At 48.4% G+C, this 24,794-nt stretch overlaps 2 protein-coding genes, 2 non-coding genes and 1 pseudogene across 9 annotated transcripts in view; 3 read left to right on the forward strand and 2 right to left on the reverse strand.

Moving 5' to 3' along the window:
• The window catches only part of KIF2C (kinesin family member 2C), a 44,493-nt gene extending 41,842 nt beyond the window's left edge, over positions 1-2,651 (forward strand). For all 3 annotated transcript variants that reach the window (XM_034779519.1, XM_034779518.1, XM_034779517.1), the window contains one exon: positions 1,977-2,651. In XM_034779519.1, the coding sequence (XP_034635410.1) occupies positions 1,977-2,056 (80 nt within the window). In that variant the 3' untranslated portion in view covers positions 2,057-2,651. The remainder of the gene's footprint in view (positions 1-1,976) is intronic.
• A 2,025-nt stretch (positions 2,652-4,676) lies between these two features.
• Positions 4,677-24,794, reverse strand: ARMH1 (armadillo like helical domain containing 1). Of its 4 annotated transcripts, none has more exons than XM_034779520.1 (12): positions 24,366-24,793; positions 21,752-21,970; positions 21,156-21,224; positions 20,151-20,317; positions 19,072-19,268; positions 17,260-17,344; positions 12,286-12,408; positions 10,846-10,918; positions 8,825-8,954; positions 8,008-8,085; positions 5,887-6,004; positions 4,677-5,549 (listed from the first exon to the last, which is right to left on the reverse strand). In XM_034779520.1, the coding sequence occupies exons 2-12, from the start codon at positions 21,955-21,957 to the stop codon at positions 5,509-5,511; spliced, it is 1,287 nt and encodes a 428-aa protein (XP_034635411.1). In that variant the 5' UTR covers positions 21,958-21,970; positions 24,366-24,793; the 3' UTR covers positions 4,677-5,508. The 4 variants fall into 4 exon arrangements, with proteins under 4 accessions (XP_034635411.1, XP_034635414.1, XP_034635413.1 ...); XM_034779523.1 differs by lacking the exon at positions 24,366-24,793 and adding an exon at positions 20,876-20,938 and having other exon boundaries at positions 21,752-21,768; XM_034779522.1 differs by lacking the exon at positions 12,286-12,408 and having other exon boundaries at positions 24,366-24,794.
• On the forward strand, positions 6,939-7,102 carry LOC117882337. The gene has a single exon (XR_004646995.1). It is a non-coding gene; the product is annotated as a U1 spliceosomal RNA (small nuclear RNA).
• LOC117882314 lies at positions 13,478-13,594 on the forward strand. Its single transcript, XR_004646973.1, has one exon. It is a non-coding gene; the product is annotated as a U5 spliceosomal RNA (small nuclear RNA).
• Positions 15,994-16,186, reverse strand: LOC117882309 (annotated as a pseudogene).

The raw sequence follows: 24,794 nt of genomic DNA on the forward strand, positions 1-24,794 counted from the left end.
GCAGAATGAATTGCCTTGTATGCTTCTGATACTGTTCTGTACATGTTCCCTAGGCGCTATCTCAGCTACCTTGATTTTTCCCAGAATGCACTAATAGCAACAGTGAGGCAGGCAGCATAATGTGAATGCACACGGTTGACTGGTTGACACGTGGTGATGTTGAGGAGCTATTTACATTTTAGCCGTGTTTATACCCAGACCAGACTGTCAGACTGGCTAAACAGTATTTGGAATACTCTTGTCTTTTTGTCCCCACTTCGATATCAACTTGGCTTTAATGGTCCCTATTTGGAAGTACTGGGGCTACATCAAACCCCGAATGCCTTCTGAAGGGTGGAGGCATTAATCTCTGTCCAGGAGCACATGGGAATACTAACTGCTAACTTCATGAGGGACTTGAAGTGAAATGTTTGGGGAGCAAGGTGGTTTCTGTACACAAATATCCTCGCCTCAATCTGCAGCCCTGTGATGTATGGCAGGATCCTGGGAGTCAGCAAGTGGAGCTGATGATTTGGAAGAGGATATGAACTGCCCCTAGTCTAGCCTCCTCCAGTCCCTGGAGAGGCCGGAGAGGCATGGCATTCTGGGGGCTGCTTTGTGTGGCACAGGTAGAGGAAGTAATGTCGATTACAGCTGGGAGATGAAGCTGCTGATGGGGGAAGGAGCCTCTCTGGCCAGGCAGGGAGCCAGATCAGGAGCTGAGGGAGTATGACATTTCATGGTGCAACCCAGAGCAGTGAGGGGCTGTCACCACTTGCCCTGCAACTTGGAGTGCCTTGCTGCTGCAGCTCCCACCTAGGCTTCTGCAGCTCACAGCCGGAGTGTCTGTAAAGCCACAGCCCTGAACCAGCAGCCTGTCAGCAAACACCAGCCACACTCTGGCTTCCACCAGCCTTGGAGGGTGACCCAACATGCTCCTAGTCCCAGATTTCCCCCCAGAAATGTCTTGCACAGTACAGATATATTAGGTCCATTGCCCTCTATGGGGATCAATACATAACAGCTTACCACCTTAAATGGAGTTACCTGAATGAGTCACTACACTAGATAAACTTGTTTGGTTCTTTAATCAAAATTAAACTACGAAAAGACCAAGTACAAGTAATGAGGCATAAAAGTTAGAAATGGTAACCAGAAAAATAAACAGAACACTTTCTAAACTTGGTTCAAGGTGAAGTTCTTACTATATGTTTTCAGTACATTGCTGATCAAACTCTCAGACCAGGGTCTGCTCCTGAAGTCCATAAGAGAGAGAGGCCGGGAGAGATCACTTGGTATTTTTGCCCTTATTTTTATAGTTCAGTCACCCTTTCAACAGCACTTTCCTGAGAGTGACCCCTACTAACATTTCTTGCCAGCTGAGAGCAAGGAGACATGGAGTCTGGTGGAGGACGGAGGCTTCCTGCTTTCTTTTCCCCTGTGTATGTTGAAATGCAGATTTTCTTTATCCTCTTTCTTCTCTTGTTGTCTGAGGACTCTGTTTGTTTATCTCAGTTTGCATATAAGCTATAAACATGCACCCCTTTGTTTGTTTGACAGGCCTGTTTGACCAGTTCTACCTAATTGGGCCTATGTGGGTTTGAACATGTGCCTGTAACATTACACATAATGTTGCTATGTACATTTCACCATGATATCATTGACCAGTGAGAAGGAGTTGTTCAAACAATGTACAAAATATGCCTTGTGAGGTAAAGAGGATCACAATAGTGTGTGGGGGGGGTGCATTTCCTTGCAGGCAGGTAGGGATAGGAGTCAGGGACTCAAGGTTCTCATCAACCACCCAAGTTCCTGCTGTATTCTTACTTCCCCACCTCCTCCCTGCTCAGCTCCTAGCTCTTCCTGTCCCCTTCAACCGCACAAAACCCAGATTGCAGTCTCTGGGCCCGGAACAAAGGTGAAATTGAAACTGTCTCAACCGCTGAAGTCAACGTGTGTCCAAGTCAATCTGCCCCTAACTCCAACCTTCATTGCAGATGTCGTGGAGTCCCTGGCTCTTGCCCTGCAGCTGGAGGAGCAGGCCAGCAAGCAGATGAGTAAGAGGCGGCCTCAGTAAACGTACCAAACCCTGATTCACAGCCACCGTTTTTCTCTTCTCTGTATGTGTCTGTTAACTCTGCCTATTTTAAATGTGATACAATAAAGTCTACTTCAGTCAGGTCTACCTGAAGACAAGAGGTCAGAATAGCAGCCTTTGACCATGCAGTAATTGTTCTAGAAATGCCCCCTTGACAGTGGGGGAGGGGAAACTTGTAGTTCTTCCTGTCATTAGATGCCTCTTCCCCTCATTTAGTGACAATTATCGGCTCTGATGTAACTAGATAAACTTGTGTATGCTAGTGTACATAAACTTTTTTTTGCTTCTAGATATATTGTAAAATGGTTTAAAAACTGCAACTCTAGCTGCTTTACAAAGGAAATGGACTACACTTAATTGTAAAAAATAAAATAAAGTCTGTATTTTTTTTAAGATGTTTGGCTGGTAGATAAATATTCCTGGATTTATTAACTGACTTGTGGAAAATTCTCTGAAGACCTTCCCTCCAGAACAGACTGGCCTTTATGGCAGAGACTGGCTTTTGGGACTGGTTGGTCATTAAAACCTTTTGACGTTTGTAATGTTTGTATTTAAGTAAAAAAAATCAATTAAAGTATCTTGTCTCTTGGTTTTTGGAAGGGGAACAGGGGATAAGTCTTTGGACTAGTGAATCTCAGCTACAGCCCAGAGTGCCTCAAATCCACTTTATAGCACTTAGCAAAAAATTACTTTTTGAAGTACATCAGAAGCAGGAAGCCTGCTAAACAACCAGTGGGGCCACTGGACAATCAAGATGCTAAAGGAGCACTCAAAGACGGTAAGGCCATTGCAGAGAAACTAAATGAATTATTTGCATTGGTCTTCACATCTGAGGATGTGAGGAAAATTCCCAAACCCGAGCCATTCTTTTTAGATGACAAATCTGAGGAACTGTCGGAGATTGAGGTGTCATTAGAGGAGGTTTTGGAACAATTGATAAACTAAACAGTAGTAAGTCACCATGACCAGATGGTATTCACCCAACAGTATTGAAGGAACTCAAATGTGAAATTACAGAACTAACTGTAGTCTATAACCTATCCTTTTTAAATCAGCTTCAGTACCAAATGACGGGAGGATAGCTAATGTGACACCAATTTTTAAAAAGGGCTCCAGAGGTGATCCTGGCAATTACAGGCTGGTAAGCCTGATTTCAGTAGTGGGTAAACTGGTTGAAACTATAGTAAAGAACAGAACTGTCAGACACGTGGATGAACATAATTTGTTGGGGAAGAGTCAATATGCCTTTTCTAAAGGGAAATCATGCCTCACCAATCTACTAGAATTCTTTGAGGGGGTCACAAGCATGTGGACAAAGGGGATTCACTGGCTATAGTGTACTTAAATTTTCAGAAAGCCTTTGACAAAGGTCCCTGACCAAAGGCTCTTAAGCAAAGTAAACTGTCATGGGATAAGAGGGAAGGTCCTCTCATAGGTTAGTAACTGGTTAAAAGATAGGAAAAAAATGGTCAGTCTTCAGCATGAAGAGAGATAAAGAGTTGTGTCCCCCAGGGCTCTGTACTGGGACCAGTGCTATTTAACATATTCATAAATGGTCTGGAAAAAGGGGTAAACAATGCAGTGGCAAAATTTGCAGATGATACAAAACAATTTAAGATAGTTAAGTCCCAGGCAGACTGCAAAGAGCTACAAAAGGATCTCTCAAAACTGGGTGACTGGGCAACAAAATGGCAGATGAAATTCAATGTTGATTAAATGCAAAAAAAATGCACATTGTATAGTTGGGATTATGTTTTCCATATAAAATGATGGGGTCTAAATTAGCTGTTACCACTCAAGAAAGATCTTGGAGTCATTGTGGATAGTTCTCTGAAAACATCCACTCAATGTGCAGCAGCAGTCATAAAAGTGAACAATGTTGGGAATCATTAAGAAAGGGATAGATAATAAGACTGACAATATCATGTTGCTTAAGTATAAATTCATCATACACCCACATCTTGAATACTGCATGCAGATGTGATTGCCCTATCTCAAAAAAAATATTGGGATTCAAAAAGGTTCAGAAAAGGGCAATAAAAATGATTAGGGGTATGAAATGGCTTCTGTATGAGGAGAGATTAATAAGATGGGGACTTTTCAGCTTGGAAAAGAGACAACTAAGTGGGGGATATGATAGAGGTCTGTAAAATCATGACTGGTGTGGAGAAAGTAAATAAGGAAGTGTCATTTACTCAAACACAAGAACTAGGGGTCCCCAAATGAAATTAACAGGCAGCAGGTTTAAAACAAATATTTCTTCACAGTCAACCTGTGGAACTCCTTGCCAGAGGATGTTGTGAAGGCCAAGACTACAACAGGGTTCAAAAAAGAACTAAAGTTCATGGAGGGTCAGTCCATTGATGGCTATTAGCCAGGCTGGGCAGGGATGGTGTCCCTAGCCTCTGTTTGCCAGAAGCTGGGAATGGGCAATGGGATAGATCACTTGATTACCTACAGGCCACAGGTAGTACCCTCTGTTTGTAGCATTACATTTCAACATAGAAAACATGGGGATTACACTAAATTAAGTGCATAGAAATGACTAGCTGGAAACAAAACAATTAAAGAAAATGACATTTGAAAATGTCTCTGAAAGTTATTTTCAACGAGCCTTTATTCTATAAACATTGAATTGGCAAGTAACTCGTGCTAAATAAACATGTTGAACCAAAGAGCAGGATTAATATCTGTGACAATGTACCCACTGGAAAATATTCTCACCAACATAATGGGAGCCCAAAGCATTCCTAGGCTTCATTTGATGGTTTCACACAAATAGCAAAAAATAACCCCTCATTTTACATTAAAAAAAAAAATTAAATCTAAATAATTTAAAAAACTTTCTTAAACTCAGCAAAAAGACTTCCAGTTTCATTTGAAATGTATAACAATTTGACACTGATCCTGGGCGAGTGGCCGGGACACTGGGCAGGGGGCTGCTTGGCTCCGCACCTAGGGCAGGTGGAGGGTCCTCTGAGGCTCTCCACAGCTGCCCACCCTGCTCTTGCTGTGACTCAGAGCCGCCCCCACCGGCCGGAGCCAGGTCAGGGAGAGCAATGCTGGTAGCTGTGAGGAGCTGCGGCAGACCCTCCACCTGCCTTGGGTGGAGGGCCCGAGCAGCCCCTGGCCTGTGTCTGTGCCCCACAGCTTCCTTGCCCAGCATCCCTACCCCCTGCCCAGTGTCCCAGCCCCCCACCCAGGGCAGGTGGAGGATCTGTGCTGCAGTTTTTCACAGCTGCCCACCCAGCTCTTCCCATCAGAGCCCTGCATGGATACAAAACTTGTATCTGCATCCACGCTGCTATCCACAGAAATGGTCCAAAGATGCGGACATAAAGCAGATTTGCAGGGCTCTAGAGACGGGAATGGCCCGAGAGGGAGGCAGAGGGCGTGGAAGAGGGGAAAGAGGCGGGGCAGAGGAGCTGACCTCATTCTGTTGTTTGAAGTTTTCGTTCCGTGCTTCCTTCCTCTGGAAGAACAAAGCAGAGCCATGAGTCGCAGAGGGGCAGTGACGCCAAGGAGATCTGGCTGCCCCTGGTGTTAATGCTCGGCAGGGTTGTGTGGGAACCCTCTGCCATCCAGACTCTTACATGGGACGGCACCTGAGCTCCATGCAGGGACCTGGATTCACCCTCTGCTCTGGCCTCTTGCTCCCTGGGCTGGCCCCACACCCATCTGAGGCTCGATTCTCCTCTCCCTTCCACTGGGGGATCCCCACTGACTTAGAAGGGCTGACTCTTGATTTATGCCTGTCTAAGCAAGAGGAAAATTGGTCTGAGTCAGCCTTTTCATGACCCCCTACACACCTTCCATGGGCAGCATCCTTTCTGGGCTTGCTAAACTTCCTGGGATGTTCACTTTATTTGATGCCAGAATATCAACCTGTATTGCATCCATGTTCATGTACAAGGTCTTGGCATCTCTCTAGAACCAGCAAAAAAGGTAAGAGGTTAGCAGCTCGCAGGGACTTGAGCAGGCAGCAAGGACACGAGAAGGGCCACCCAGAGAAGAAGGGAAGTTCCTGACAAGCCCCCTCAGAGGGGCAGTCTTGGCAATGACAAGCCAGTGGAGTCCTGGCAGTTTCCTTTTGCCAGTCTCCACACGTCATTGCACTGAGCATAGCCCTCAGCCCGGGGGCTGGCTGGTGTGACTGACTCCTGAGTAGAGAAACCAGCGAGGGGACTGGGAGCCTGTGTTGGATAGTCTTGGCACTCCCCGGTAAATGACTCCTGCTCTCAATGGTCCCTCTTATTTTTTTACATCCATGTGTGGAATGAATTTTGTTATGTGCACCAATATGGAGGTGATGTGTGGTGGGGGTGGGGCTGAGGTGTTCAGAGTGTGGGAGGGGGCTCAGCGCTGGGGCAGAAGCTTGGGGTGCAGGGGGGTGTGGGCTCTGAGGTGGGGCTGGGGATGAGGGGTTTTGGAGGGGGCTCAGGGCTGGGGCAGAGGCTTGGGGTGCAGGAGGGTGTGGGCTCTGGCTAGGGGTGTAGGTTCTGGAGCAGGGCCAGGGATGAGGGGTTTGGGGTGTGGGAGGGGGCCCAGAGCTGGGGCACAGGCTTGGGGTGCGGGGGGGGTGAGGGCTCTGGCTGGGGGTGTAGGTTCTGGAGCAGGGCCAGGGATGAGGGGTTTGGGGTGCCACGTGGCTGCGGTGGGGAAAGAGGACTCCCCCAGTCCTCTCACTGCAGCAGCCTGAGGCTGGGGGAGAGGTGTCTCTCCCCACTGTGCCTCTGTGCGGCCACACGGCTGCACAGCTTAGAGGGAACTTAGCTCTCCGCTGCTGCAAGGCAGAGGCTGTTCACATTAGAATTGTTTAAGTGAGCGGCTGGCTGTCAGGGCAGGCCCACAAATCAGGGTGTAACATGTGCTGCAGGGGAGATACCATGATCACGAAGGTGGTTTTCCCAGGGTGAGGCTCATCCATTGCACTGTGGGTGTGCTGACCCCTGCGATTTCCCCAAATGCAGGAAACTCGACTGCGTAATTTGTGGTTGTGGGGGACTGCGTTCGCGCTCTCCCCTGGCGCTTGGTTAAGCAAAGGAAGACGAAGTTCAACAGCCATGCACGAGAGGTACATAACAGTCCCAGACTCTCTTCCCTCCATCCCCTCCTGAGGATGGGCCTGGGCTATGAGCACCATGCAATCAAACTTACAGAGCCAGACACCCACAGGGGGTAAATTGGCACGGCCCTTCTGAAGTTAACAGACCCAGCTGTGTCTCTTTTCGCCAGCTGAGTTTGCCATCTACCCCTTCCCCCAAAAGGAAATAAAAGGGAACTGGGAAAGTCTTATTAGGCCCCATTGAGTCTAGCATGGCCCAGGATTGTTGCCTGCAGGACATTTCCTATGGGTTTGTGCTGCTCAGGTTTAAAGGGCCCAGGTGACAGGGCTTCCGCTGATTTACATGGTGTTCAGTCCTGAGCTACCTCAAGGCAGGAGAGCTCAGATGCAGACGGAGGCTCATGCCTATCTCCTCGTTCTGGGACACTGCTAGCCCTGCATGTCTCACCACATTTCCAACATCCCCCACGCAAATGTGAGTCCAGACACGACCTCAGTGTTACTCCATTTACACGAAAGATGGGCCCCAAGTCAGAAAAGAACCATCCCCTCTCCCCAGACTTCAGAACTCAGGTCCCGCTGTGATTTGCACCATTGTCCCACCCCATTAGTACAGATGGATAGTGCAAGTGCACATTGATATCCACTGCATGGAGTGAAGTCTTTGGGGGTGTTGGGCCAAAACCAAAGCAATTCATTTAACTGAGGACATTGTGATTGGACCCCAGTGGTCTCTGGAGTCTGATCAGGAACTGGAGCTCCACTGCGGCTTTGGAGGAATGAAACCCAGTCCCCATTATCCCTGCAAAATGGACCCATCTTCCAGACCAGTAACAAGCCCTGGCAGTTAGAGAAGCCCATTTACCATAAAAAGCTGGAACAGAGTCTCTCCTGTTGCCTTCCTCACATGCTGCTCCACAATGGGAAATGTCCGGACAAAATACTGCAACAAAACACTCCCAATAAGTGCAAAAGGAGGGAGGGGGTGTCTGGCTCCGCTGAAAAGCAGCACCCTCACAGGATGGTAAAGTGCTCCAGTTCAGTGCTCCTTCCCACCTGGGATTTATCTGTCCATTGCCCCCATTCTGCTGTTCACCTCTTTGAGCGCCAACACGGCTGGAGGCCGGGGTTAACTAGCTGGGGAAAGGGTTGGTACAACACCCAAGCCCCACCCATACTGCTAGAGCAGCTGGGTATTTCAGTCTGTGATCAGCAGGGGTATGGTTAACCATCACACCACTGGGCTTTAGAGCCGACGTCCCCTGTGGACCGGAATGGAGGACCTTCACTCTGGATTTCTCTAGGTTGCAGGCTTTGGGTTGGGTTTGAAGCCTGGTCTTTATGTTGAATTTCCTGATTTTGTATTATTCAAAACTGCAACCCATTCCATGAAGGTTTCTTCTCATTTATTTACTGCCCTTAACTGCACCTCACTGAAGGTTTTTTGTCGGGGAATCATGACTGTTAAGCAGAAGAAGAACTGGAGTTGGATAAGCTCGTCCTCAAGCACTAACAGCAGAGGGGACACAGAACCCGTAGGGACGTTGCTGTATCATCAATGCCCTTTTTTTCCAGCCTTGCCCCAGTGTGCCTGATCCCCTTTATCTGAATAATGCCCACTGCTCAGGAGCTTAGGGGGAATCCACATTAAAATACACATTGCCCCCCACAGAGATACTCACCTCTAGAGTGATGCTGGCCTGTCTCTGGCAGGTGGTGTGATCCTGGTTCCCCATAGCACACATAAGGCCGTGCACCACTCTCAGCTGGATCATCTCTTCGGCCAGTTTGGTGGAGTCCTTGGCTAGAACGCTGCAAGGAAATCAACGCAGTCAGGCTCCAAGGCTCTTCTGCATGGGAGAAGACTCCCACAACCACAGGAGCTTTCTGGGAATGAAATGGAAGAGCCACGTCTAGCGATTTGGACAGACAGATTCTAGTCCTGTTGCCTTAGGTGTGGTGCTGATCCAAGTGCAACGTGATGCCTCCATCTTTCCATGTCACTAGCGAATGACTAACACCAATGAACAAGGACAGATGCTGTTCTCAAACTGAACAGGAAGCCCATGGCTGCATGTGAACTTTTTAACATCTATGTTTGGGGCTCTACAATTCTTTTAACGATTGACAATAAAAACACCTGATTTACATATTAAATCCCAGCAAATCCACTATGTTGCCCCATAGAATGCAGCATCCAGGGTGGAACAGTAAATTACATTATTTCATTATTGAGCACATCACTGGAGAAAGCAACATGGCCGGTGTTTTGTGTCGTCTTCTGCTTTTAAAGGGAGCAATTTGGCATTGGCCCATCTTGTGGACTCTGCAGATCTCTAACAGGAAGTGAGCTACAGAGAAGCATGGAGACAGAGAGTTTCGGGATTCACTGGGTCAGACACTGACTTTGGTTCCATGCATTACGCTGTCGATGTCAAATTGTTAAGTCGAGGCATTTCACTACAAGAGACTCTCTGCTCCCCTGAGAATACAACAGGCTCTGTACTGTTGTGTAGCATGGTTTGGTCCAGGTATGTGGCAAGGTGCTAACACTGTCCCTCTCTATGCTGGCCTGGAAACAGAGGGAACATTCTGACTCTGTATTAATGGCCGGAGTAAAGGTTGATATTATATTTCACCTATAATAACAGCTCTGAATAATTTCAGGGGAGGATCTGGATTTTGCTACCCAAGCGGAAGTGCTTCTCTCTAAGTTCCTGAGGACTGTTGTGGATGGATGAAAGCCCCCGAAGTCTATAAGGAGGAGTTGCAGAGCCACAGGGAAATACTCAGACAGCAATGGCAGAGGGCTAAAGATTCCCTTGGAAGGATAACGACTGACCTTTTCTCCATAAAGGAAGCAGCTTCTGTATAAATCTCGGTAGCGAGGCAGCCTGGTTCCCCGCCACCCCGGAGGGGGACAAGCCCCTTTGGACGCTAAAGTGGGCGGAGCCAGTGGAGCTTGCACCCGCCCCCCAGAGCTCACTAGAGGCCTGGCCGCTGGAGAAGCCAGACGCCTGTGACCTAGCTCCCGGTTGGGAGACTCTTGCAGGTTGCGACCGACCGAGGACTGGCCAGACGCCGACCAGACCCCGGGGAAGCTGGTAAACCCGCCTGTGGCAAGTTACCCAGAGGAGCTGCCAAGCCTCCCGCTCGCCGGGTACCCAGAGGAGCCCATGGTGCTTGATTCCTTGGAAGACTCCGTCCAGACGCAGGTACCTCTAGAGGGGGAGGTAGGAAATAGCCCGGGGGCAGCCGACCCTCGTCTGGCTGCAGCACACCCAGAGCCCATGTCAGTGTGTTGTGGCCAGGATCCCCACTGACACAGCAGCGGGTCTAGGGCCCCAGGCCGGGACGCAGTGGGGTGGGTGGGCCTGCGTCCCCCTGCCACCCGTGTGGGTGGCCGTCTCCCCCTCTCCCAGCTCCTTCGGAGCCAGGACCTGGGCCTCCTAAACTTGTCTGCTCAGCCCCTGCCTAAGGGCCTGGGCCACTGACTCTCTACTGCCCGGTCCTGACCCAGGCCCTGGGCCTGTTATTAAACCATTTGCTCAGCTCCTGCCTGAGGGCCTGGGCCACTGACTCTCTACTGCCCTGCCCTGACCCAGGGCCTGGGCCTGTTATTAAACCGTTTGCTCCATAAAGGAAGCAGCTTCTCTAAATCCTGTATAAATCTCCCTTTGTATTTTGCTCTGAATTTTCTTACCCGATGGCTTTTGCTGCAGCGGCTTGCTGTATATACACCGACAAGGGCTCCGGAAGATGGAGTGTGGCTGGGTCTGAATGGGGGAACATTAGACAGGATGAAAACTACGGCTAGAGCCAGACTTCTGCCAGAAAGCTTGAGTTATAACCTGGGGAATCAGAGCAGTAGCACCTGAAGAAAAGAGGATGTGTGAGATTAGAGCAACATCCCTAAGGGAATCTACACACAAATGTACTGTAGCCCAGTGCGTCACAAGGAGCTCTCGCTGCTCGGCGACTGTGTCAGGCTAATGCAGCAACTCAAACAGCCTGGGACGTTGCAGTCTGTTTTACTGAGACAGGATGGGGGTCAGAAAATGAAGGTTTCCCTGACTCTTGAAAAGGTGTCCTGGGATCTTTAATTTCCTCTGGCCACATGCAGAAGGGACCTGAGTTTAAGATCTCCTCTGAGAGAAGGCGCTGCATCCCCTGCTCTCCATTCACTTTGCTGCATTCACTGAACAAATCCACACAATTCACAAATAGCATCAAAATTCCCATTCCTGCTCCGAGGGCTCCAACAAGCTGCCTGGCCGTTCCCATTACCCAAAACAGACAAAGCTGATCTCTGCAACTCGCCAGAGGGTCACTGGAGAACAGTACTCAGGAGCTGCATCAGAGGAAGCTCTGACATCCATATGTGGAGGTCCGTCTGTACACTGCAGTGGGGACAGGGGCAGGGGATGTGGAGGCCTGGAGAGTGCAGTGCTGGCCTCCAGCTGCCAGGGGGCCCTGCTTGCCATCTCCTCTCACCCTGTCGCGGGAAAGGGGAAGGGAAAAGAGGGCGATCGCAATCCCAGGACGGACACCCCACGTGCTGGGACTGCACCAACCTACCCATGGAGCTCAGCTGCCCTGATGAAGTGGGGAGGAGAAAAGATGGAGATTCCCTTCTACCTTGGCCTCTTGCAAGGCAGAGCTTAAGGGACACATGGTTTCTAGGTCCTCCTGGGAAGGGGACGGGGGCGCCTCGCCCCTTGCTATGTTTCCTGTGGCGGTGGGCATCAGCCTCCCAGCTGGACCCAGCACCAGCCACTTGTCCTCCCCCCACCCCCCATAGCCAACCACTGCAGGTGACCTCACTGCTCCCTAGAGAGGGGGTCCAGGCTGCAAGAGGAGCACACAGGGCCCACTGCAATGGGTACCATGCCCACTAGGAAGAGATTTCTGCATCTCCACTTCTGAATAGCCGACACCATCTCAAATCAGCCAAGAGGTTGGCTGCAGCATCTGACCTCTGCCAAGGTAGCGCGGGGATGGATTAGCGAGGGCCGGTTCCACCCAAGGAGACTAAGGTACCAAAGTCGCCCACCAGTGGCCGACCAAGCAGAGAGAGCAATCCACTTCGCAGCACTCTGCAGCCTCCAAGCAGACATGAAGGGAAACTGTGGTGACCTCTTACCTTCCGGGGCTTTGCCTTTCACTTTAGCAGTCTCTTTCCCTGGTGGTTTAAGTAATTCAACCAGACCCTTCAGCAGCACTGGCCGGACTTCATAGGCCATGAGATCCTTTATCAGCTGAATGGCTAAAGACAAGGAAAGAGGCCAAAGTGCCACCTTGGTGCTCTAACAAGGCTGCCCAGCAATCCCAGCAGCAGGTGAAACATCAGAGACAATGGTTTGAACACTGGCTTCTGAAAGAGCTGTATTTTCCTTCTGCCTTAAAGTAAACCTCCTTGACTAGGGTTGGATTCTGCTCCGTTCCCTTCTGGAAGTTGCTCGGAAACAGAACAGGAGGCCAAGATACGCTCTGTGCATCTGAGAGCAGAAACATGTTCTCCTGGGCTCATAGATCCTAGGTGACATTATTACCCCATGGCTGGCCAGCAAGAGTATGTGGATGGTAAAGAGCCCAACCAAAACATGGCTGACTTTCTATTACGGCACGAACCTCTGTATTGCATAGAGCTCTCTGGGACACAGTGGGAGGGTGCTGGGGTACTGGACATGTGAGGGTTACATACATTTTACACACGTGCACCATTGAGAGCAGTGCTGGCCCACAGCAGGCTCCAGGTGGAAGGGGCAGGAGCAGCTTCCCCACACACCTTTCAGGAGTTTCACTCTGGGAATGTTGGGAATTTGGAAAGTGCTGGCACACGGAGGCAACAGTTCCTGCTGGGAACTTCCAGGCCCTCCACCTGCAGGGGGCCGGGGCAGGACTCCGGAGCACCTCAGAGTCATCAAGCTCCAGGATTAGTGCAAATATGAAACCTTGACCCCGTCACACTCAATGTCCCCCTCAGCTTGCAGCCACCTGCTCTGATGCCCCCAACAGCCGGGCAGCAGAGCCAACCACCCCCAGGGTAGCCGCTGAGAGGCCACAAACAGCTCCGTACCAGCACTTCTCAGCTCCGCTCACAGCAGAAGGGAGACGCTGGGTCTGGTCTGGGAGCACCAGCTCATTTGCATACCCACAATGCATTGCACATTGAAAAGCCTTTCTTTGAGCATTTCAGTGTCCGTGGAAAGATGTGCCAATTTCTGTTCCACTTCCCTTATGAGGATTGGGCTGCACAGAACACAGAGCTCTAAAATGAAAAGATTTGTAAGAACCCTCAGTTCCCCTCCAAAAGTCATCCTACTTTGATATTTAGGATCTTTTTTCTCCTCAGAGGGAATAAATCTTTTGCATTTTACTAAAAATTTCTGTGGCAATAAGCTTTTCTGAGTTTACATGCAATTTTTCGAAATGTTCTGTGAATGAGTCTAATTTTTGTGGAAAATAGATAAATTTTTTATTTGAGGTCTATAAAAACGATGAGTCAAATGCTTTGTTTTCATAAGCCATTGAAAGTTTAAGTTAAATTGTTTTTTCTAGGGGGGGAGAAAAAACGTAATTCTTTAGAAGTTGCATAAATCCCCATTCTGTGTCCTTGCACCCCCAGTCCACATGTGTCCCTCTACCCCCACTCAGACACCCACTCCCCCCCATCTCCATGTGGCCCTGCACCCCCTCCCCTGTCCCTTTGTGGCTCTGTACCCCCTCCTCCTATCCCCCTGTGTCTCTGTGCCCCCACCCAACCACTCCCCAGTCCCTATGTGTCCCTGTCTCCCCTCCCCGTTCCCCCCACCCAGCCATTTCCCTGTCCCTATGTGTCCCTGTCCCCCCTCCCCCTGTCCTCATGTGTCTCTGTGCCCCCACCTATCCAGTCCTCTGTTCCTGTGTCCCTGAACCCCCTCCCCCTGCCCCATGTGTCTGTGCCCCCACCCATCCCTATGTAGCTCTGCACCCCCTCCCCCATCACCATGTGGCCCTGCACCTTTCTTCCCTCTGTGGCTCTGTGCCCCTGCCCCAGTCTGTCCTCCCCCACTAGCCCTTATGAGTCCATCTGACTCCCTCAGCACCCCACGCTGTCTGTCTCCTGACCTGGCATGACAGGCGCTGTGAAGAAGTCAGTCTTTCTCTTAGCTGGCCTGGAGCTGCTGCTTTGTTCCATCACCAACCCCCCCCTGGTGGGCAAAAGGCGGAACTACAGCAACATTTTGACAGAAGCTTTTTTCTGAGCAAAAATTTTTAAAATATGTGGGGCTCATTAATTAATGATGCATGCAGCAGCGCAGAATTCCCCCAGGAGTAAAAGAGAAATGGTGTAACTCTGGGCCTTTACAAAGTTGCTACACTAGGCAAGTAGATGAGCTGCTGGCTCTGCAATATCAGTGCTTCAGGCGGAATTCACCCGCCGAGCTGTTTGCCCAGAACTTCTCAGTCATGAATTCCAGAACTAATGTCACCTATTATCTAGAACGTGTAATCTCATTCCAAAATAAATAGTTTTTGAGCAAGGCCTTTCAGCATCATCAGAGTTATGCTAAAAAGATCCACCACAAAACCCAACCGCCACCAATTGAAACCTTCAAGCACAAACTTTGTTCCTTTCATTTTCTGCACAGACAATAAACCCTGTTAAATTACATTGCCTCAAATCATTCTATTTTTTACATCAAAAAGCAACCTCAGTAAAATAAGGCTTCCTTTGTGTGTATGTTTACCTGCTTTAACCTGGGAAATAAGTTTCTTATTTCTTTTCCTAGTTAATAAATATTTAGTTAGTTTATTATAGGATTGCCTATGAGCATTGTCTTCGGTTTGAGATCTCAGGTGCAATTGACCCAGGTGAGTGACCAGGAATGACCTGTCACAAAGACAGGCTCACCTGGGTGGCAAGATAGATTCAGGGTGCCCAAGGGGACTGTCTGTGACCCCATGTTAAGGCTGTTTTAGTGCCTGAGGAGTTCACACTTGATACTTGGTTGGTGAAATCGAAGTATAGACCATACAACTATGAGGAGCCCCGCTGTCTGCCAGCCCTGGGCACCCGGGGCTCCTACTGTCTGCCACCCCCGGGCACCTGGGTTCCCGCTCTCTGGGGCTCTGCTGTACTAGAAAGAAAGGTACGTTTCTAGCTTGCCCGATGGCAGAGAAAATGTTGAAATTGGGACCTGAGAGCACCTTAAAGGTTCAGAAACCGGAAGGGAAATAAAGAGACCCCATATGACATAAAAAACAAAAATCCTCATGATTTTTAAGCCAATCTCATGATTTTGGGGATCTTACTCATGATTTTCCAATGGTGAGGGATGGCAACGCTGATAAGGGTTATTATTTTGAATTTACATTACAGTAGGTTTGAAGAAAAAACCCAAACTCATCAGCACTGGGACCCCTCTGTGCTGGGTGCAGCACGACACCTAGTGCCTTCACTTGATTTTACAAACCAAGATACATGGGACATAAGCTGGGTGGGGAGAAGTCTATGTAACTCAGGCAGTTATTTATAGACCTGAGACCTTCAATATTACAAAAGAAAGAAAGAAAGAAAGAAAATCTCCCTCACAGACCCTCCAGTCTGGAAAGCATTAATTCCTCGTATTGTCAGAAGGATTCACAGCAGAAAATAAAACCCCAGCTTTTTAAACAATTCTCCAGTAAGACAAAGAAACTGACATCCATAGACTCCCAGAATGCTACAAGAAACTTTAACACTATTTCATCGTAAACAAACCAATGCATTTTAACTACTGTAAAGATCTACTTCAAATAAGCCATACAAAACAATCTTCTTACAGTGAAATTCTTTCTATTTGTCTAACCAGAATTTTCTCTCCAAAGGAAAGGTACCATTCCTAGAAATACTACCATAGCATGTTGATACATGGGGTGGACAAAGCAAGCTCCTATTCCATCACCCTATTTCAAAAATTAATTTGATGTACAATGCTCAAATAAAACACATATCAGACATTAAATTGAAAAGATCAGGCATTACACTTGATTTTAGCTGAGAGCAGCAGAGAAGTAAGGTGGAGGCCCTCGGATGCTACATAGTCCCCCTGCCCCCAATACTTTTATGTCACCGGGAACTGGGTGTCTGGGTGCTGGAGATAGGTAACCTGCTGAGCAATTTTCACTTAAAGCCTGCAGCTTTGGGGGCGTGGTTCAGACCCAGGTTTTGTGTTGCAGCAGGCTAGTGTGTCTGGCTCAACAAGGCAGAGTTCTGGAGTCCCAAGCTGGCAGGGAAAACGGGCTCGGAGGTAATTTCAGCACATCAGGTGACAGTCCCAAGGGGGTTTCTGTGACCGAACCAGTCACACCCCTGTTTCTACAGCCTATTGCTCTGGCCCAATTAAACCGTGAGTTTGCTCCTCGGAACCAGGGTCTCTGGGAGCAAACCCAGCCCATGGACCAGGGAGTCGGGATGTGGGTCATGATGCACAATGCATTATGGGAATGCAAACAAGCATCCCGGGACCTGCAGGGGATCCCATCCCACCCCCTGCAGTCAGTACAGCCCGCCTGGGGCCAGCAGAGAGTGGGCGGCTTGTCCCCAGCCCCTGCCGCCCCCGGGCTCTGCCGCCAGGGTTGGGCTTTGCTGGCCTGCAGCCACCGCACAGCTCGTTAACCCGCCCGTGGAGACCCGCGTCCCCAGCCCCGGTCCTGCCTCCTTGGTAGAAGAGGAAAAGCCAGAGACACGCACAGCCTTTGCACGAGCAACACCCCTCCCAGGCCAGGCATGGAGGCTGGAGCTGGAGAGCGGCGTGCTGACAACATACAGCTGGGTTACAAACCACCCATCCCCATCAGATCCGGTATTGCACCCAGCTGCTTGGTCTGTGCAGTAACGGGCACTCCGCCTCCGGGCCTTGAGACTCGCCTGTTTTCCTTTCCTGTTGCCAGGTCAGTTAAATTCCTTAGAGCCCAGTGAGCAGCCGAAAGGCAAATACACCCAGCCCAGTGCTCACGCTCTCCGCTTCGACTGCTGCCTTGGAGTGACTCTTGACAGGCTCGCTGAGAACCTCCCCACGAATGACTCAAAAGTCTGGGCTCCTCCTCAGTAGACAGCACAAGGGACGTGCAATACAGTGATGGTTCCTACCTTCATACTGAACTTCCAAGTGCATTGAGCTGAGCACGCCCAGCACAGCGTCCACAATGCCGGGATGGGCTGCTCCCACGATCGCCTGACAACGAAAGGAACAAGAGGGGTGTTACTCCTCCCGGCTCTCACATCTGCAGCGCGCTGAAATGTTCACACGTGTTTGATCCTCAAGATACAGAGAACTGCACAGCACTTCGCTCGGAGAGACTCGGGAAAATGGGTTCTTGGGGCTGATTCTGCACCCATTACTCAGGTCTGTGAGCACTAGGACTCCTCGTGTAAGTGCTCACCAATGTAAGGGCTGCCCAGTCTAGCCTATGGTTCTCAGACTAAGGACTGCAGTTATTGGGGCAGCAAACTATTCATTACTATTATTTAATATTTTTAATATGGCAGCACCCAGAGGCTCCAATCAGGATCAGGGCCCCACTGCTCTGGAGCTAGACAAAGAGGTAGAAAAGTCTCCTGCCCCAAAGAGCTTACAGTGAAAGACGACAAATGTTCTACAAAGTGTGGGGAAAAGGGAGACAAAATCTCGCCTCCTCTCAGGACTCCTCAAACGTGAGCATGAGTCACTGATCTCCTGCTAAGTGAGGCACTAGAACAGCGTTACGATTTTAATAGTGCTCTATCCGGGAGCCTCTCTCTCTCGTGTGGTATGTAACAGAAGAGACAAAGACATCAAATGTACGTTCAAAGGTCAAGGATCCATGATCCAGCAGATTTGGGGGGGAGGGGGGTGGCCACCCCCACCCTTCCTTGCTGACAAGGGACTGACATTTGAAATGGGAGATTGTCGGAATTAAATTCAAGAGCATCAGACTGCATCAGAGCTGCCACCCACCTACCTCACTGCTTAGCTCTATCTTAGTCTGGGTACTTAACATGTAGCTAGAATTTGTCATGTAAGTGCATATTTCCAGGCCAGGGAGAATTTAACAGGGGTCAGAAGACCACAACCCCATTCCCTCACTTAAAGGAACAGCACAACCAAAGTGCAGGATTTAAAACAGTAGCACTAAAGGCCGTATAGTTAATCCTGCATGCCATTCCCTTCGAAGTTCCCCACGGAGTAAGGGCAGGACTTGTCTTTAGAGGCATACCCTCTCCTACAGCCGAGGTCATACGTTTTCATACCAGGCTTTCACAATAAGTGACAGACCGGAGGAGAAGGGGAATGATAAAATATCTTTCATATTCAATTTATTTAAAAGCAGCATATTAGATCCTGATGGAGCAGGGACTATGCAGACAGAAGTAGCAGCCGTTATACACTCAGCACTGGCTCACACACAGCCTTGGAGTCTAGCATCTGTGTTACTGAGAGGGAAAAGTCGAAGGGGGGAACTGTTCATGATTTCGCTATCCAAATCAGACAGAAAACAGTTCTGTGCACCCCATTGATTTTCAGTGTGTTCTCAGAACTCAGGCACAGGAACTTGAAGAGCGTGCTCCCGGATAGAGCACTATTAAAATCGTAACGCTGTTCTGTGCTGATGACATGCAACTGAGCGCAAAAGGATCCTGGCTTCAGACTTCTCTTATCCAGTACTACCTCAACAAGGCACTTTCAAATCGGGTTGGCTTATCCACACAGGGTATGCCGCCTTAGGACACATCAGCTGAGTACATACTGGGTGTGCGTGTGGATGCAATAAGCTCTTCTCTGGACTCCTTAATAAGGCAAGAACTGTAGCAGGATTTCCACGCACCTTTAGCCTCCGGCTTACGATAGATTCACTATGAAACAGAGTGTTCTGATGAAACTAAAGACTGGGCTAAAGTTTGATTCCATCCCGTTCTGCTCACCTGCACAGTTCTGAGTGTCTGCAGAGACAGCTGTTGGGCTTTGGGGGATGTGCATGGCAGCAAAGCAATCAGGCCTTTGTACACTTGGTTCTGATACTTGGGATTGCCGTGGCCTAAAGAATCCAACAGAATTTGCACTTGTTCTTGAGTCTCTTCGGACTTAGAATTGGCCAAGAACTCAGCTATTGATCTCACACCTGTGTATAAGAAAGCCCAAGTGGTTATACATCTGAGGTTAGACGGCAACTTGGTAATTTTATTGAAATCCAGAAAGAATCAAAACCACTGTCCCATTTTAATCACTGCTGCTGGAGAGGTAGAGATGGGGAATAATGTTTGGCAGTAGCTATTACGCTGATTTTAAAATATAATGGGCCAAATTCTCAGCTGGTCTAGAAGGGCAAAATGCTGCTGAAGTCAATTGAACTACATGCATTTACACCAATAAAGAATCTGGCCCCAGGAGGTAAATGGTGCATACTGAGTTTCACTTTACTGATTCCATCACACTCATCTCACTGCTGAGGAAGTTGTTCAAACCTTGAGCATCTGTCACAGATTGTACTGATGGGTTCCCCTTTACAATGGAAAAAGCATTTATTTTTTTCCAGTCTTCAAAAACATCTGAAGAGATCTAGCTTTCCCTTTTCAGAAAAATTCCTGATTTTTCAAGAGATACCAATCAGAGACAATTTTAGCCCCACGAGGGAAGGTTTGGAGAGGTAGCAGTGGGTGATCACAGCAGGTTATAATGGAAACTTTTGCAACCTTAGCCATAGCAGTTGCAACCAGCATGATTGCTGGAATACATCAAAGGAAAAACACTGTACAGAAAGTAGGCTCATTAAAAACGAGAAGGGGGATGAAATGTAACCACTCAGCAATGGCTGAGACTCTGAACTCCTTTCAACAAGAAAAGTACTAAAATAATCTTCCATCACTAGGACTCTCGTAGAGTGAAAGGAACAGGTTCGATTCTGTAAGGAGCCCTTGAAGTTTGGAGGTCAGAGAGTACAGACTTGCCTAAATGGATGGAAGCCCATTCCATTGATAAAGACCATGGATGGCACGGCACTTACCATAACTTTCACAGATGAGCTCCTTATACTTCCTGCCAGCGTTTGCTACGAGTTGGAGTAGCTTTATCGACTCCCTTTTGTCCTCTTCCTTCAGTTGCTTCAGCCCTAGTATTTCCAGGAGAGTCAGGACACCTCCAACCTCCAGAAATTCAATAAGATACCTGTGGCTACAGAGATGAGCAGAAAATGTAACACTTTTAACAAAATCTTCCTTCCTCGGATCTCCATATTCCTGGGAACCTTCTTCCTACCTCCTTGCCTCAGTTTGTGTCTAAGCTCCTGGACAGAGAGGACAGGTACTAGAAGCTTGACTTGGAACCCAAATGTGAATGCCTCACCTGGCAGTATGATGTGCTCCCAATAGGCTACCAGGTGAGATATTTACCTCTGAGTGTCCAATTTGGATACTGACCTACATGCACACAGAACTTGGGTCTCCATACACAGGGTGCTCATCGGATCCCTAACGAATCAGACCGTTCCTGGGAAACACGAGGGACTCACTGAGCAATTGCATAGCATGGGCAACATCATAAAATATTTACAGTATTCTTGGGAGGCACAAAGGGTCTTGGCTTTGACCAGCCTTGTGTGAAGTAACATATGCAGCACCTCCCACCTGCCCATGACTGATTTATCTATTTCTACAGAGTGCTCATCACCATGGTATCTGACCTCCCCAAACAGGGGACACAATTCAAAACAGGTCCAACTGCACAACCTACTAAGAGTGTGTGTGGGAGTCACCAGGCATGAAGGAGGCTCACAGACTGTGGGGATCCAGAGAGCTGCAGAGGAGAGAGGAGAGGCTTGCCCAGTTATGGGTACATGCTGACAGCAGGGTGCTCAAAAGCACAGATCGTGGACAGTTGCCTCTGTTGCCCTTTCCCAGACCATCCCTGTAGTAAAATATTAATACCGGCCCCCCTCACCCTGGGCTGGCACAACTCTGGGATGTTAAAACCCCCCAAACAATTCTTGTTGAAGTGACACAGTAGTACTCACCTACTTGCAGCTGACAGAAAGATGCCAATGGACTTTAGCTGCTGATCTAGGTATATTCCATACATGTAGCTGTTTGACAATGTTAAGGAGCAAATACTGAGACAATTTTTCTCATTAAAGCTGGTCTGGCTGGTAGCTTGATGGCAATGTGTGGCACTGCACCTGGGGAACCTGTCTTTGGGAAAGGGCACAGGCCTTAATTTTCCAGGCCAGCTGGGATGCAAGCCACTAAGGAGGCAGCATGCTCATCCCCAGAGTGGGTGTGAAGTGGGTGCCTGCGGCATTGATGGGCTTGGCAGGGAGCTTACATTTTGTCCTCAGCTAGAAGGATGGGATGTCCTGATGTAGGACCTATGAGAGGGGACGGAGAAAACAAGGGGAATCTTGCAGAGCAACTCAATAATACCCTTGATGGGGAACTTCCCTCAGATTCCAGCTTTCATGGCTGAGCTCTTCTCCCTGAACAACTTAGCTGGACTCAGGTATTTCCACAGAGAGGGGCTACCTTCAATCGTATTGGGGAAAAGAACGTTTGGGGGAGAATCTTCCCCTCGATCACCCCACCCCCTCCGCTGGCATCCCGAGGAAGTAGATACGTCAGCCTCAGCCATGATGTTAGGCGGGCCAGAAACAAGCTGGCTCCCTGTGAGAATTCCAGCTCCAACTCTGGCCCTGTCTTTCCTTGATTTGCCTTAATGAAGTTATCCAGCATGTGGCTTCGAGCAGCTTTGCTAGCATTGTCCCATTCCTGCAAGAACCCCATCAGTCTGCTGATGGCTGCCTGCTCCTTTGTGGAAGTCATGATCAATACTGTCCTATAGGGGAGAGAGAGAGAGGTTATAGAAACCCTTAAAGATAAATGTAGTCTGTACAAAAGAGTAACACCAGCACTAATTATACTTTCCCCTTCATTAGTGCTTTCCAGCTAAGGATCACAAAGCACTTGACAAACATTGATTAATGTAATCTTATCTTCCTTCCTTCCCATTGCTATCTCCATTTTACATCTGGAGAAACTGAGACATATAGAGATTAACTGATTTACCCAAGGCCACATGGTAAATCTGTGGCAGAGCTGGGATTAGAATCCAGATCTCCTGCTTGAACCACAAGATCATCTTCACAAGAGCAGTCTCCCTCCCAGATATGAATAAAGCACTTTAACGTTGCAAATGTTCTTAATCTCAGATTTTGCTAGCTTCCCAGGATGGATACTTGATCCCATGCCAGGCCCTGCCAGAGGGTAAGTAGGATGAAATAAGAGCAGAGATGCACAGGACCTTGACGATGTGGATTTGGGAAGCTTTTGCATTTTGAACCTTTTTGTCCTAGTTCATGTCTTATTATTTAATTTCTCTTCAAGTGCAGAGAGCTTTCAATGGCACATTTTAAAATAAACTCAGGGGGGAAATGAAATAATAATCCAAGGAATAGGGCAGCTACAGAAAACCCCAACTGATCCTGTGACAGTGATCCCCATTTTGCCGAATTTCTTTGACATATTTGGGCACTCTCTGTCTCCCCCTCCCCCCTTTGTGGTGTAATTAGTTCTGGTAAAAAGTGCAGATTGACAGCTCTGGAAGCTAAAGACGGTTTAATCACATAGGTCCCAATCTTGCAAAGACACATGCTTAACTTTAAGCTTGTGAGTAGTCCCAATGTGGGGCTTAAAGTTAAGCACGTGCATGGGTGTTTGTAGAATTGGAGTAGGGTGACCAGACAGCAAATGTGAAAAATCAGGACGGGGGTGGGGGGCAATAGGAGCCTATATAAGGAAAAGACCCAAAAATCAGGACTGTCGCTATAAAATCGGGACATCTGGTCACCCTAAATCGGAGCCAAAGGAGGTACAACACAGGCAACAATACTGCAAGCTTCTCTCCACACAGCCCTGTCAACATGCTTCATCTGTGTCCTTCTGTGTTCAGTCTTTGCCTCTTGCAGTTCTTGGCCCCTTTGCTGAGACGGAAGCCTTGTCTAAGTGAGAAAGTTGCATTGGTTTAATTTAAGGTGTAATTTAAAAGCAAATTAGTTAAACCAATGCAACCCCCTGTCTGGACACTTATTTCAGGGCTTCTTTCAGTTTAGTTTAAATCGATTAGGTCCGTTTGGGTCCATGCCTATTTCCGATCTGTAAAGTGCCTAGCACTTGTCTACTAGCAACGTGACTGAGATTCCAAATCCATTTCACAAAAGGCACCAGATGGCTGCCCAATGGTCACTTTCTGTCACTACTGCCTGGGCAGGATGGAAACCAATGACCTAAAGGTGAAATGCTCTGTAGTTAAGTGTATTAAAAAAATTTAAAAACCAAAAAACCCACCACCCTAGAAAGTTGGCTAAAGAAACAATTCTGTGGCGTTAAGAGGAGTTGGCATTTCATTAGGGAATTAACAGTCTGTGGTTTGTAGGAGTCTGTGTCCTTGGCAGAGTGTATTCAGGATCTCCTCTGAGGGAGGACAAGGTTTAAAATAAATCAGTTTTCCCCAAATAGTTGTGATTGAAAGTGTTATTAGCCATAACAAATGTTAGTGCTGATGGGAGACTGGCCTGTTAGGACCCCTTTGTCGGAAGTCGTATTTCACAGCATCATGAGCTTTTCCCAGTGATTTACAGAATATTTGTGACACATTACGTGCAAGGCTCACGATGAGAGAACAGCTAGTGTGTTGAGGGAACGAGTATTTCACAGAGACTGTTTGCATGAAATTTACAGTCCCATAAAGCGCTCCTATGTCCTCTACAGAAATCTAGTTAAAAGAACTTAACAGTCTGAAGCATCCCAAAATTGATTCTAAATTAACATTTCCATATTTATGTTTGAGACGCTGATGCTGTGCTCTTATCCTGCTTTTATTAAGAAGCAGCAATAATCCTCACTGTTCAGAAACACCATCACCAGCCTCCGGACAGCAGGATTTGAGGAATAAAGGGTGCTTTCCTATTATCCATTCCAGCCAGGGAGCACAGTTGGTCTGAAAACGATCACACAATACAACTAACTGAGGACACAACGGTACCAGACTTTGACTGTTATAATACTATGCACCTATACGGTGCTCTTCATCCAAAGAGCTCCAAGTGCCCTATAAATAGGGGTAAGGATTCTTATTATCCTTATTTTACAGATACAGAAACAAATTCACAGAGAGGGGAAAAGACTCGCCCCAAGCTCACACAGTAACTCAGAACAGAACCAAGTCTCCTCACCCCGAATTGTCCGTTCTAGCCACTCAATGAGCTGCCTCACTCATCTCGCTGGCTCGGGTAAGCTTAGAGGGTTGGACACCAAGTCAGTACTTTGTTGGGAGGACTCTAAGGAAAACCCAGGTGATTTAGGAACTGGTGTTGGCCATTCACTAGGTAGCACTTTTCCTTTTGAATCACTTCTGAATCGAGGAGTCCAAGTTAAGGGCCCAGGAGCACTGTGCTGCCAGAGGTGCCCGCCTCAGTTGTGAGTGGTGCAACCCTGGAGGAGTTGGGAGACGGGAGGGAAAAGGTGGTTTTAAGATATCTTGGCACCCACCAGATTCCAAGCCTTGCCCAGTCCCTGGCACAAGTTGGAGCCTGCTTGGCCCATCCACCTATCACCATGGCCCCCGCTCCTGCTCGTCCTCTTCCCACCGAGGCCCTGCCCCC

This window comes from Trachemys scripta, chromosome 8, assembly GCF_013100865.1.
Source record: "Trachemys scripta elegans isolate TJP31775 chromosome 8, CAS_Tse_1.0, whole genome shotgun sequence".
NCBI classification, from domain to species: domain Eukaryota; kingdom Metazoa; phylum Chordata; order Testudines; family Emydidae; genus Trachemys; species Trachemys scripta.

Bases quoted from the DNA above. Each gene is read 5' to 3' on its own strand.
- ARMH1 (XM_034779520.1), bottom strand. From the start codon at position 21,957: ATGACTTCCACAAAGGAGCAGGCAGCCATCAGCAGACTGATGGGGTTC. The intron at 19,269-20,150 runs GTAAGTGCCGTG...TCTTATACACAG, and splicing joins GCTCATCTGTGAAAGTTATG to GTGTGAGATCAATAGCTGAG. The intron at 8,086-8,824 runs GTGAGTATCTCT...GTTTTGTTGCAG, and splicing joins AGGCCAGCATCACTCTAGAG to TATTTTGTCCGGACATTTCC.